Source organism: Accipiter gentilis, chromosome 18, assembly GCF_929443795.1.
Source record: "Accipiter gentilis chromosome 18, bAccGen1.1, whole genome shotgun sequence".
Taxonomy (NCBI): Eukaryota; Metazoa; Chordata; class Aves; order Accipitriformes; family Accipitridae; genus Astur; species Astur gentilis.
In genome coordinates, this window is record NC_064897.1 from 27,136,938 (window position 1) to 27,150,140 (window position 13,203).

The 13,203-nt window shown below is 54.7% G+C and overlaps 2 protein-coding genes across 9 annotated transcripts in view; both read left to right on the forward strand.

The window, feature by feature from the left end:
• The first annotated feature begins 21 nt into the window (after positions 1-21).
• On the forward strand, positions 22-3,589 carry NOL12 (nucleolar protein 12). Its single transcript, XM_049821470.1, has 6 exons — positions 22-171; positions 274-379; positions 594-642; positions 1,080-1,222; positions 2,209-2,309; positions 2,963-3,589. Exons 1-6 carry the CDS (start codon positions 95-97, stop codon positions 3,132-3,134), a joined length of 648 nt encoding a protein of 215 aa, XP_049677427.1. The 5' UTR covers positions 22-94; the 3' UTR covers positions 3,135-3,589.
• The window catches only part of TRIOBP (TRIO and F-actin binding protein), a 27,277-nt gene continuing 17,233 nt past the window's right edge, over positions 3,160-13,203 (forward strand). Inside the window, exons 1-8 of one of the 8 annotated variants that reach the window (XM_049821458.1) lie at positions 3,160-3,248; positions 5,976-6,028; positions 8,496-8,729; positions 10,054-10,187; positions 10,594-10,705; positions 11,047-11,302; positions 11,732-12,083; positions 12,894-13,026. In XM_049821458.1, the coding sequence (XP_049677415.1) occupies positions 8,616-8,729; positions 10,054-10,187; positions 10,594-10,705; positions 11,047-11,302; positions 11,732-12,083; positions 12,894-13,026 (1,101 nt within the window). In that variant the 5' untranslated portion in view covers positions 3,160-3,248; positions 5,976-6,028; positions 8,496-8,615. Of the gene's footprint in view, positions 3,249-3,695; positions 6,029-8,403; positions 8,730-9,520; positions 9,625-10,053; positions 10,188-10,593; positions 10,706-11,046; positions 11,303-11,397; positions 12,084-12,893; positions 13,027-13,203 lie in introns of those variants that run through there. The other 7 variants (XM_049821457.1, XM_049821459.1, XM_049821463.1 and 4 more) reach the window with 7 other exon arrangements.

Genomic DNA, 13,203 nt, shown 5'->3' on the forward strand with positions numbered 1-13,203 from the left:
CGGGCGGCACAAAATGGCGGGCGCAGCAGGAGGGCCGCCCCTCACGGCGGAAGAGGCGGGCGGGCGGCGGCGGTAGTAGTTGTGTGGAACCGCCATGGCGCGCAAGAAGAAGAAGGGTTCGGCCGGCCGTGAGGGAAAGCTGGTGGTGACTTTCGACGAGGAGAGGCGGAGGTGAGGCTAGGGCCGACCCCGGGGGTGGGGAGGCATTCCCCGGTGAAGGTGGTCATTAAAAACCGCGGGGGGGAATGTCTGTTTCTGCGTTGCCGGCGACAGGGAGTACCTGACCGGCTTCCACAAGCGGAAGGTGGAGCGGAGGAAGGCTGCGCTGGAGGAGATCAAGAGGAAGCTGAAGGAGGAGCAGAGGAAGATGAAGGAGGAGGTATCCCTACAAACATCCCCTGGGTCCTCCGCGGGACAAGGGTCCGACCCCTCCCGCCATGAGCGGGGGGCAGGCCGCGGGGACCTAGGCCGCCGGGCAGGAGGGGTCTTCGGGCTTCCCCTGCCCCTTTTGCCAGGGGTAAGGGGCCGTCCCGGGTGGAGGGTGGGCGGCTGGAGCGGCAGAGGTGCCGCAGTGACCTGTTTCCATCCCTCAGCGGCACCAGGAGTACCTGAAGATGCTGAGCGAGAGGGAAGAGGCGCTCGGTACGTGCTGGGCCCTCGGCGGCGGGGCGGCCGCCTGAGGGGTGGGAGGTGGGCGCCCGTGGTCCGACCCCCTCTGCTGGGTGATAAGAGCAGAGGTGCTCGCAGACTGTCCCACAATTTCAGCTTCTTACTCCTCCCGTGTCCCGCTGGGAAGCTGGGCAGGGATCTGAGCGGGGACCCTGGCTGACGCAGGGGCTCAGGTGGGCTGTACAGAAAGGAACAAGCAGGAGGACATCTCCAGGGTGTTACCAGCTCCTCTCTGCTGGGAGAAGGCGCTTACCCTTCATGCTTGTAGTGCCGGTGTTCAAGCCCCCCCGCGCTTTAACCCTGCATGCAAAGGCAGGGTTACTTCCCCTCGGTGTGGCACTGCAGGAACAAGCGAGCGTATCTTGTGAAAAGTTGGGCGCTTTGCAGCGCAGGATTTCTTGTCTCCCCAGATGAGGCTGATGAACTGGAGCACTTGGTGACGTCGCGGACAGAGTCTGTGAACATCGACCACCCAAACCATGTTGTAACAGTGACCACCATCAGTGACCTGGACCTCTCGGGGGCACGCCAGCTGGGACTGACCAACCCTGTGGTAAAGCCTCTTGCTGCCTCTCTGATTGTATCAGCCATAAACGTGCTTAGGGCTGGCTAGGTAGGGCTGGTGCTCCCTGAATATGCCCAAAAACTTGCAGCTGGCTGGGAGCAGAGATGAAAAGGAAATTCATAACTTTCACATTCCTCCACAACTTATGTTGGGCCTCTAAAGAGGAAGAAATGTCCTCTGTGGGGATAGCTCACTTCAAACCTTCCTGGAATCCTTTGTGAGTCCCAGCCTACCTCGTGCAGGTGGTATCACAGGGCTGGATGGGGGGAATGTATTTTAAAAGCTGATACAACACAAGCAGCAAGATTTCAGACTTTGCTGCATGAGCTATCCTCTTTCCTGTGTCCTGTCCAGGAAAAATTACTATTAGCACAAGGAGGGAATTCTTTCTCCATGATCCTGTGCTTGGACCACAAATGAGGAAGCCATTCAGTTCTGGTTGTGGTTGCTTTTATTCTCAAAACATTGTAACTGAGATCTCTTATTTGTTTCATAGAGGCTTTCAGGCACTGGTTGACTTGATCCTTTTGATCTTCATGACTTGTGGCTGGATTTGAGCTCTTTGGGGAAGTGCCTGTGTTTGGCAGTTAAACTTGTACAGTTATAAGGTCATCTTCTAATCTGAAAAGCCACTTTAAAAGGTTTTAATAGTAATTTAAGAAAAAAGCTGAAACCTTTAATTCATACTTTAGACTTTAGTTGCTTGGCCATTAAGATCATGCTGAAGTCTTTAGATCTTAGGGTGGATTACTGTAGGACTTCTTGCTGGTTGTCCCTTTCTGAGTGGCTGCAATAAGAAACCTTGAGATTGGCACAGCAAGGGATGTGGAGAATCAGAAAAGACTTCATCCATGACTAGGTGGTTTACAAAACAGGATGAAACCAAGAAGGCAGCAGAAACACTGAAATCACAAGACTGCCTGTTTTGATGTGTCTATAGGGATTTTTTTCTCTTTTTTTGCTTCCTTTTTAAGGGAAAAAGTGATGGATCAGAAGAAGAGAAAGGGGAAGAGGTGGTGAACAAGCCTATAAAAGCAATGCCCAAGAAGTCCAGAAACCCCTTCCTATCTGAAAAGTATGTATGAATTCATTCAACTCTCTGCTGCACGCTCATCAGGAGGATCTTGTGTTCCCAGATCAGCAGTGGTTGCAGGGAGGGGATGCTATGCTGCCTGGGTGCCGGTGGGCAGGAGCCAGCAGAGGGCACTGGCAGAGCACAAGCCTGCCCCAGATGCTCCATTTCCATGGCATTGAACCCTGGTGACAGCAGCAGCAGCAGCATGAAAAGAAAGAGGAGGATGGGGCGCAGGGCGGGCTTTGTCCTGAACTGTTTACCTAGTCCTTCTCGGCAGATGTTGCAGGGAAGGCTATATTGCAGGGTTTGTCTCTATGATTGAAGGTCAGAAGACCTTAAAGCTTTGACATTCTCCACATTTTTCAGTATCCAGGATTTACAACTACTTTGGGGATGCGGAGAATTACTTAACTCTGTGGTGGCTGGGCAGCCCACTGCTCAGAAAATTCATTTTGGTTGTTACTGCACATGCAGACTTGCAGGTTTCCTGCCCTATCAGGATGATGCCCAGCACAGTGGAGTTCCTCTGGGGCTTGCCATGGCTAGCATCCATTCCCACTGGGCCACACAGGGCTCTCCTGCTATTGTTGTAGTGTCGCCTCGCTCCTGCAGACTTTGGTCCCCAAACGTTTCTTTCTTCCTGCCCTGCACAGGATCTCTTCTCTTACTGCCACGCTGCACATGCACAGCCGGAAAAAGACGAAAGGGAAGAGATCCCAACGTGGGCAAGGCCCACGCAAGAAAATCCAGAAATCCAGCACGGGGCGAACCACTAAGACTCAGAGACGGCGGCTGACAGGCAAAATGGGCCGTGACCAAGATTAACAGAGAAACTAGTGCTCAGACCAGCAGCTGGAACAGTGCTCCACATCTGGCCTGCTGCTCTTCAGGGCCCCTTCGTTGTGTGCAAGGGCCTTGTTTACCTGGCTCTGACCAGCAGTGAGCACAGTTCAGCCTTTCTCTCACCTCCTGAGCACTGGCCAGGGTGACTAGATGCTCCGCCCATTTATTTCTGCAGTGATCTCCAGCTAAGTGTCTGGGTGCCACGGAGTCTCTAAAAGCTTCTGCTGCGGGTCCTGTTCTCTGTTTTGCATAATCCTTCTGTCCTTGGGCCTCCCCTTCCAGAGCTGATACTTGGCTTTATCAAAGGAGAGGATCTGGGGTGGAGTTCAACAGGCACATGGTCAGGGCAATTTATGAGACTTGGAAGACCTCTGCTTCCATTTGTGCATCAATGCCCTGGTATTTCTGCTGTGCAGTAAATCCTTTTTCCATGGAGACATGGTGTCCTCTAGTCTCACATGTTTCTTCTCCAGTGCCACACCTGAATGCAGGGGTACTTTTTGTTTGGTACCTGTGCCAAGTGAAATTTGGTAACTGTGAATAAATCTTTATGAAGTCATTTTGCTAAGAAAAAAACATCTGTGACTTACTTGAAGCATAACAGCAACTGTGAAAACACCAGTACCAGCTTTAAAGAGGGGAGATGATTCCTGGTGCTCAAAGGATATTGAAATCCACTGGTGCTTGGGAAATGGAATAGCTAGGAGCTATTTCTGTGGTAATGCAGAGCCAGCCAGAGCAGGAATGGCTCATTCTGTTGTCTGCTGAATATGCTGATCTTAATTGCGATAGCACAAAGGAGTATGAAATGCCCTAATGCCCTTGCTGTATGTGTGTGGCCCTCTCTGGGATGGGAGCAGCAGAGGCTGCCCTTTACCTCAGGGCTGCTGCAGTCATCAGCAGTTAATTGCCTTTCTTCTTTGGACCTCAGTATATGTTTTTTAGCATGGATGCCTTCAGCGGCGGGGCGGGGGGGAAGGTTTGCAGTGTTGGGGTTGAGGAATACTGCTGGCAAAACCCTGAGTGAATCCTCTGAGGAGGAGGTGAGCCTAAGCAGCATGCTGGCTTCTGTTGTGGCGTATCTGTAGGAGGTGGTAGCCATTCTGCCTCTGTCAGCTAGGTCTTCTCCCATGCCCCATGTGTACTGGCAAGGAAATGACGAAGAAAAGGCCTGTGTGGCCAAAACCCACACCAGAAAATTGGCAACTCAGCAATGGGCGAGTACATAGATTCCTCATGCCAGAAATGGGAGGGGAAAGAGTAAACCAGTGCCTGAGGCTTCATGGAGGAACATCAGAGCAATGCTGATGGCCACCAGCTGCTAAAGCTAACGGCACCAGCCTGATGTATCTCCCCATCATTTCTTGGAGCATGCACACATGGAGAAATTCTTCAGTGTGTTGAGGAGGAGGGTATGATCTCAACACTGACAGCAGCTACGCTATTTCTGCTAGAGCATCTTCCTCTGGAGGGAACTGGGTGACTTGCATGCTTGTGAGGAACTGGGTCCTTTTGCACCTCCCTCTCCCTTCTGAAGAAGGTCGGTGGTGGGGAAGTGGACACTGTTATCCCCTGTGCCACTGGTGCCTTGCATGCTTGGACTCTGAGTCCCATCCTGAGCTGAGTTCTTCGGCACTAACGCTGAATAACCTTGGTCACATCGTGAAAGTGCAGTGTGTGTGGTTCCTCACCTCCAAAATAGTTCTCATATGCTGCCTTAAAGGCCGCTCCAGAAAGCTCATGGGGTTTAACGCGTGACCTTACCCAGCTTTCCTGTATCACCTCGGGGTGTTGGGTGTTTCAGAGCTGCGAAAATGCAACTCGGAGGCAAGGCCAAAAGTCTGTTGCTGCGCTGGATCTCATCCAAAGTGTCCAAGAGGTGCTGTGTGTGGAACACCAAGTGTTTCTTGTTCTGGTTTGGGAATTACGTGCTCTAGAGCTGTTCTGTGGTTGGGTTTGAGAGAGATGTAGGAGGGAAGGAGAGGGAAGTTCTGTTTGGAGTGGTGTACCACACCAAGGGGACTGCAGCTCAAAGCTGGAGGACAGCATGTAACACCCTCAGTCTGGGTTGTACAGCAGCTTTCCCTTCTCTCTGGGACGTCGTGCCTGTGGGCAGAAGGTGACTTGCACTTCCCCACCCCAGGAGTTTGCTCTGGAGCTGGGATAGCCACTGTAAAGGAAATGTACAGTCTGTGTGTTTGTGAAAACTGTGGGTTGGGTTGCCTTCTGCAGCCTGTAGACAGCCTGGCATGGTAGTTGGATAGTGCTGGATTACCTCATTGTAATCCTGATGGGATGTTTGTTACTTTGCTGCCAGGTGATTTAGAAGAATGTTTTAGTTTGCTGTTTCCTTGACCCTAATAACTTCTGAGCCTTTCTCAAGTGTCAGCTGAAATCTCCAACGGCCTCTTCCATGCTCTGAAAGCTTCCAGTTCCTGCTGGAAGTTGTGTTTTCACATGGCGGGGGGAAGCATATGGAAAAACTGAGAACAGAACTGTTAAATCCTATACAGCATTAACCATCAGGATTGTTGGCTGCACTATTGATTTCTCCATTTGATTGATTAAAGTTTTATTTTGTAATGTAAATTACTGACTCAGCCCTAGCCTGCTGTCTTTGTTATGCACAGGGTGTGCAGTCGGGCTACCCCAGGATATATTGGATCAAGGATATGAGTTCCCACACACAAGTTAGCGCATTAAGTGTTTGCCAGACACATCACAGTTCATATCAGACTGTGGCTTAAAACTCTTGTTTGCTGCTTCCCCTTGTTTTCAGGATGGATTTGAGCATTTTTGTTGTTTGGTTTTCCCACCCCCCAGCTGCTCACAAACAAGTTCCAGCTGTTCAGGAGGAGGCCACTTCCGAATATAAGGTACCTGCAAAAATCAACGTGCTAATGCAGCTGCTGCTCCGAAAAGGAAAAGCAGAGACCAGCAGTTCCCTGTGTGCTCCCCCTTGCACAGCCTGCACGCAGGCTTTTCACGCTTGGCTCTGCAGCTAGGTCACCTCGGGCACCTGCGCGTTACTCGTGCTTGCGCCCGAGGGCTCACACCGAGAGATGCAAGGCTTTGACGTGGGCTGCCACGCTGGGGTTTCCATGCACGATGGCTTTCACTAGCTAGACGGCGATTCCACACACATGCGTGCACAAAAATATAATTGGGATTACGGAGGATCAAAACCAGTCCGGGAGCCAAAAAGGTCAGACAGTTGGGGAAAAATAGGAGCGCGACGCAAAGGAGGCATGGTTGCAGCATGTGCATGAGCTGTGTGATAATTAGTGTGCTGTATTTATTGCTCTTAAGTAGCATATGAAGCTCAAGGCTGTACCCAGTACAGTCCCACTGCTGCTTCCAGCATTGTATTCCAGAAATTAACTGGGGGAAAAAGTTACTGCAAGAGTGACAAGAACTTTTGGGGACTAATGGAACGGAGTAACTGGGGTTGTCTAGGAAAGACAGGTTTGAAGAGTGATTTGCAATGGGTACACAAGAAGTGAAATTAAACTTTTTTTAATGCTTACCAGGACCGGGAAGAGAAGGAAGTTGAATTGTAGCAGGAGCAATGGAAGACGGACATTAAGCATGTTTCACTAGGAACAGCGAGGTTCAAGCAGGGCTTGTGCTTGGCAAGTAAAGCCCGGCTTAGACAAACCTCTCTGGGGAGTGCTGTGGGTAGGGATGACCTCCCATTGGAGCTGTGCTGGGGACACGGTGACATTTGGCTGTCTCGGTGCTTGCAGATGAGTCCACTGCTTTGGCACCTTTTTAGGGTTCAGGTTCATCACCTCCTGGTGCCATACCTCCGAGGGAGCGCTGAGGCAGGTGGTGGGGTGGTCCCGGGGGAGATGCAGCCGAGGAGAAGGGCAGGGAAGAGGCCGAGGTATGAGGGCGCAAGGCGGGGGGGAAGGAGCCGCAGCCCCCCCCTCGCTCCTTTACTAGCCCCGCGGCCACCAAGCCCGGCCTGGCCGGGTCGGGTCGGGTCGATCGCCCGCTGCCACCGACACGTGGGTGCCCGTACCCGTGGGCGCCATAACCCCGCGTTTCCGCCAGCCAGTCTAGAGAGAGATATTTAAATGACTGCTCGGTGGCAGCCAATGAGAGGGGAAGGGGCGGGGCCTCGCTCCCCGCGGTTCCCACGGCGAGCTTCATTGAGGGGGGAGCTCGGCGGTCGGCGAGGTGCTGGGAGCCGTAGGGAAGGTGAGGTACTGGGGATACTGGGAGGCACTGGGAGCACTGAGCGTGGTTGGCTGCGTGCCAGAGGCCTTGGGGATCACAGCATTATCCTGGTAGTAGGTCCCAAGGGATGTGGGGAGCGATGATTTGCCCATCAGGCAATGGGGTGCCATGGGCTCCAGCCACAGGTGGCACTCCATGGGCAGGGGTGGGCAGTGATGTTGGGGTGTTTCGTGCTGCATCCCTGGCAGGTGAGTGGTTAGGGTTCTGTCCGGCATTTTGTGTGAACGAGTCAAGAAAACGCCCCAATGCAAGGAGGGAGGCTGCAAGGTTAGCAGTAGTGCACCTTGCTGTATTGCAAATGAGCGCACTGACAAACAAAAATTATAGCTTGGTTTTAGCATTGAAAATTGGCCCTCGTTGTTTTGGGGAGCAGCCCTAGCCTTGATCAGCTGCTCTGACTCGTGTCCGTGCTTAGGGGAGTAGTGACATGTTCACATCAGGGATGCTGGACTCATCCCACACTGATTTTCTGTACCTCTGTTGATGCCTCCTCTGGGCAAATTAAGCGGAGCCCCCCCAGCACAGATGACATCCTCAAATCCAAGGACTCGCTCTCAAAGCCTGTGGGACAGAGGAGGTGATGGTGGGCAGGATGCTTGTGAAAAGCCAGGACAGAAGAGTGGAGGCCAGCTGTTGCGCTAGAAATGCTTGTTGCCCTTCACAGTTTTGCAATCGACTGTCCTATAGGTCTCAGAAATTTTAGTGGGATCAACAAGTTTAGGAAGATTCTCAGTGGGTTTCTAAATTTCCTAAGCTGCTTATAGCTAGCCCTTTATGAGCAACATAGTCAAGAAGAAAGGTTTCCTTTTTGTGCCTTTTAAGAGAGCTTGAAGGAAGAAAACTTCCATCAAACAAAATAGCAGGACATGAGTATCACTCCCTCTATCCGGGGGGACTCCCAAATTGGGGGGTGTCAGCAGTCATTTGAGGGTGCAGTGCAGTGCCCCCTTCTAAAAGAGGTCCCTGCTGGAGCCTACCCTTTTATTAACTATAATTATATGGATCATAGTGATCACCTTGCACCTGGATGCCCTTTGATTCCAGTACTGCCAGCTGAGAGCAGCAAACTTCAGTCTGGGAATAACATTCCTGCTTCCACAGGAGCCTGAGGCTGGGGGACTCTAAGCTCTGGTCTTCTGCTGCTGTTCCTTCCTCCTTTTCCTCCTGGCTGCCCCCTGCCAGCAGCCCATCAGCCACAGATCTTCGTCCCTGCTATCTACGATGTCTGGTTCAGTAGATGACGTGCCCTGCATGAACTTTGAAGCCAACATATTTGCAAAGAGCCTGTGCCAGCACTGTTTCCGAGCCGCAGGGGCTCACCAGCATGCTATCCAGGTGAGCTCCTCCATCCCACCTGGAGGCTATGAATTCTTCATTAAGGGCCCCTTTGTTCCATGTTGGGACTACATGTGCCTTTGTAGAGATGGAAATCCTTAAGACAAAGGCTCAGCCAGACTTTGTAGATGTCTTCGGGGAAAAGCTGCATGGGGAGAGAGTCTTCCCAGGCATGGGAATCCATCATTTAACCATGCCCAGGTCAGAGCCGGGAGCTGCCTTAGCAGGGAAGAGCTGGACACCAGGTACCAGGGGCTTGATAGATCCTGGAAGGGAAAGCAAGGATGTTGCAGATGCAAAGCTACAAGGAGGGAAGGGGGGACTGGCAGAGCAGGGACCCGCCCTGGATTAATCTCTGCTTGAGATAAATTTACATCCTGCCTCGCCTAAAATGTGGTCCTGGTGGCTGTCCCTGTGGCCCCTGGCTGTTGGTTTAAGGCCAGGGCTGAGTCCTGTCCCTGGGGCAGCTGCAGTGAGCTGGTCTTAGGGAGGGGGAGAAGGCAGGAGGGGGATAAATCTCTCAGAATTTTGGGCTCCAGATACCTTGATCCGACATGGTCCTTCGGCACAGGGCCGGACGCAAAAGCCGCTTGGCTGCCTCCGACTGGGTGACAGCCGGTTTCATGTTCACGGAGGGTTTCGTGTTGTTCGCCGTCCTCCAGGAGCGACTGGCCTGGGATGATTAAATAGTAATGAGCCTCCCTCTCTCTTTCTTGCCCTCTCCCTCTCTCCCCCTGGCCCTGGGCCCTCTAAGGTTACCTCAGCCCTTTGCCCACGATCTGCTCAGAGCCGTCGCCTCTGAGCGAATCCCGGTGCGGGCGAGACGCTGGAGGGAAGGCGGTGCGGCCAGCCGGCTCCCCGGAGCCTCCCCCGCTGCTGCTTTTAAGCCCCGCAGGTAACGGGGCTGGGGAGGATGCTGAGATGTCTGCAAGCCCTGACAGAGAGAGAGAGGCAGGGGCTGGGGCTACAGCCTTCTCTGCAAAAATCTCCCTCCCTCTTGGCTCCATTGCTTCACCTCGGGCTATCTGGGTGGTGAAGGGAGAGCGGCTGCCAGCAGCATCAGCTCTGATGTGGTGGGGGGGGCAGTTTCCCTGAGCCCTCATCCACAGGCGCTGTCTCAGGGATGCCTGCAGCGTTCAGCATCAAATAGGAGCGTGCTGGGCCTCTCTGGCTCCTGAAGTAGGAGAAAAATCTCAACGGTGAGCTGGGAGAGGCATCAAGAGGCCAGGCTGCTCTCGGAGGAGGTAGAAGAAGCAGGTGTTTACAAAGGGCAGCCTTCCTCCTCATCCTCAACACACTGATTGCACCCCCTTCTTCCTCGCAGGAGCATGCCGTGGAGGTCGCAGGACGTGATGGCAGCAGCGACACAGACCCAGGCGGGCCCTGGGATGCTCTCCGTATTTTAGCCCCGCAGTGCGAGGTATACTTGTGCGTGGGGCCAGTGGAGGGGACGGAGCGGTGAGTACCAGCTGGGAGCCGCGCTGCTCCAACGAGCACCCTTGGTGGGAAGAACGGAGGAGGGGGAGCAGGAAGCCAAGCAGGGGGAAATTAAATGCCTTCTCCCTGATGCTTTGCATACCAGTGCCTGGGAAAAAGGGCTGAGCAACCTCCACGCCATGCCCTCTAGCTGGATTCCTCTTGGCTATCCCAGGAGAGGTCAGGGGGCCACCAAAAGAGTCTTCTTCTTCCTCACTGCCTCTAGAGCAAGGCTGGTGGTCTAAGGATGGGCTCTGCCGGGCTCTGCCAGCCTCTGCCCATCCAGTAGAGAGAAAGCCGGTGTGGCTCGGACTGCCGGCACTGCCACCCACCCCTGAGCTCTGCGGGCTGTGCTGACCACCAGCTGTCCTCTCTCCCTGACCCACAGCTGGCACGAGAGCAGGGGATATCCCCCACTCAGCCCCGGAGCTGAGGGTGAGCACAGAGAAACCGGCACCGACCCCAGCGCCTGTGCCGAAGCCAACTCTACGCTTGCCAGGGTGAGATGGGGATCTCTTGTGGTCTGGGTTATTTTGCTCTCCCCAGCCCCCTCGGCTCTTCAATGCCACTTCTGCTGGGCACATTCAGAAGGTCCTGAGATGTGAGGGGGGATCAGCTGAGACCCTTAATCCCCACAAATGAGGCTCTCCCCCTAAAGAACACATGAGATTTGCTCTTGGATTCCCCCATGGCGACTTCCCTGTGTTGTTTCTTGCCATGCCCGTTGATGTTGGGCTGGGGTCATCTTATGCTCACCCAGCTCCTTTCCTGGTTCCTTTTTACCAGCAGCTTTGGGCTGAACGGGCTCTAACTTCTCATATATGCTCTCACCTCCTTCCAGCCCACAAAAGCCACCAGTCCCCATTGCAGAGATCTGTCCTATCTTGTCTCCCAGGACGGGGAAATGACCCGGTTGTGGGACAACACTTTGGGATCAGGCAAACGGGACATGATGAGCTACACAGGCCACAAGGAGGAGATGCGGCCACGAGCCCTGCAGGCAGAGAGACCCAGGTGGGCTCAGCCCGTTCCCTCTGGATCCTGGGTGAGAACTGAGGCCCAGGGCTTTAGGAAAGAAATCTGCCCACTGAAAGCAGGTACACTTGGTTTGCTCCTGTGTGAGATCCTACTTCTGGTTTGCTTTCCACCCGGGGGTCTCTGAAGTTCATGGCAGATCTCTATTTAGATTTAGCATCTCTTTTCCCAGTTCTGATCCCGGGAGGCATTCAACACCTCCGTGGCCACCATGCAAAGGGATGAGGCCCAGAGTCCATGAGATGGCATCTCTGTGTGTGCTGACCATGAACCGTGGGTCTCCCGGGTGTTCTCTGTCTGCATGGTTTGGCGTGCCCTCGGCTCACAGTGCTGCATCCCAACACTCCCGCCCTGCCTGGAGGGAATCTGGGTTTTATCTCTGCCCTCCTGGACCATTTCTAGCTCTCCTCCGAAGACCTGCTTTGCCGTGGACGTGGTGGCATCCCGCGTTGCTCGTGCCTCCCCCAGTAACGGCCTTCTCCCCGTCCCAGACCGCCGTCCCACCAGCCAGAAGCCCGAGGAGAGCTGGCCGAAACACCGGAAAACCGACCCTCCCTGGACATCCACCCCACCGCGTGCCACCACCGGCTCCTCGCTGGCCCGCGGTGACCCATTGGCCGGTGGCGGGCACCTCACCGGCTCCCGGGTTCGGGAGCCCCGTGGGCACCCCGCTGGCGGGGGCACGGAGGGGCGGCACGGGCTGGAGAGGCAGGAGTACACGGTGCTGGCGGACCTGCCCAAGCCCAAGCGCCTCGGCCAGCGGGATGCTGTCGACCGCTGTGGTTCCCGCACGCTCAGCCCCGGCCGGGTGGAGGTGGAGAGGATATTTGGCTGCGAACGCAGGTGAGAAGCAGTGGGTCTCCACGGTGGTCAGAGGTGGGGGATTGCCCCCCCTTATGCTGTCAGGGAAGCCCCCACCTCCAAATCGCTGTGCCTCAGGGTGAGAGCAGGGCTAGGTGGCAAAGCTTAGCTTTCAGCTGTGCTTAAATTTCCCTTAAAGCAAGGATTGGGTTTAGGCTCAGCACCTCCCGGCCTGGGATGCTCCCTCATTGTGGCACACAGGCAGCTGAGGCCGTTGGAAAGGTGGAGTGAAGCTGAGCTGCTGGAGGTGGAGGGAGCAGCCCACCCTCCTCATCCTCACAGCCACCTCCTAAAAGCTGCAGGACATGCCGCGAAGCAGGGCAAAGCCACAGAAAGGGGGAAGGACGGAGGTGGTCCCCACTCCCAGCATCAGTGGCTCCCCAGGGATCCAGGGTCCACTGTAGGAGCTGCTCAGGAACGGTCTGGGAATGCCAAGAAGTACCCAGTGCTGGTTGGGTCCTGGCTGGAGAAGCAAGAGTGGCTCCAGCGTCAGTGGTACAGGGCAGGAGGGGATGTAAATGGGGACCAGGGAAGTATCCTGGGCAGGTGGGTGGGATGTGAAGGACCAGAGAGAGAGAAGCTTAAGGAATAGTATGAAGAAGACAGAGGTGAGGGAGCAGGACCCAAAAGCTGGGGTGGTTGAAGGGATGGGGACAGGGAGAGGCTACGGCACACACGGTGTCTGGGGCAGGCGAAGGTCTGTGGGGTCAGGCTTAGATGGAGCGGGGTCCGCAGGGGCTCTGCCTCTGAGCTGAACCTGGCGGTGGCCAGACAAACTCTGTGTGCCCGTAGGAAATCGGAGACCCTGGAGGCCTTCCAGGCTTTGGAGGAGGGCCGCGTGGACCGGCTCGATGGCAAGACCCCGGTGCCACCCAGCAAAGGCCACCTAGTCCGGAGGCAGTCCAGCCCCAGCCTGCCCAGGGAGGTGAGGCTTGGCTGCGTGGCGGGACCCCATCCCAACTCCCCAAGCTGCGTTGCTTTTTCCTGCCATGTTTTCCTCTATTTCTGCCATGTGTTTCTCTCTTCCAGTCCCCTGCTTCCCCTTCCCTCTATTCCCAGCACTCCCCCTGCCATGGACTGGGACTCTTGGCTCTTAAATGGC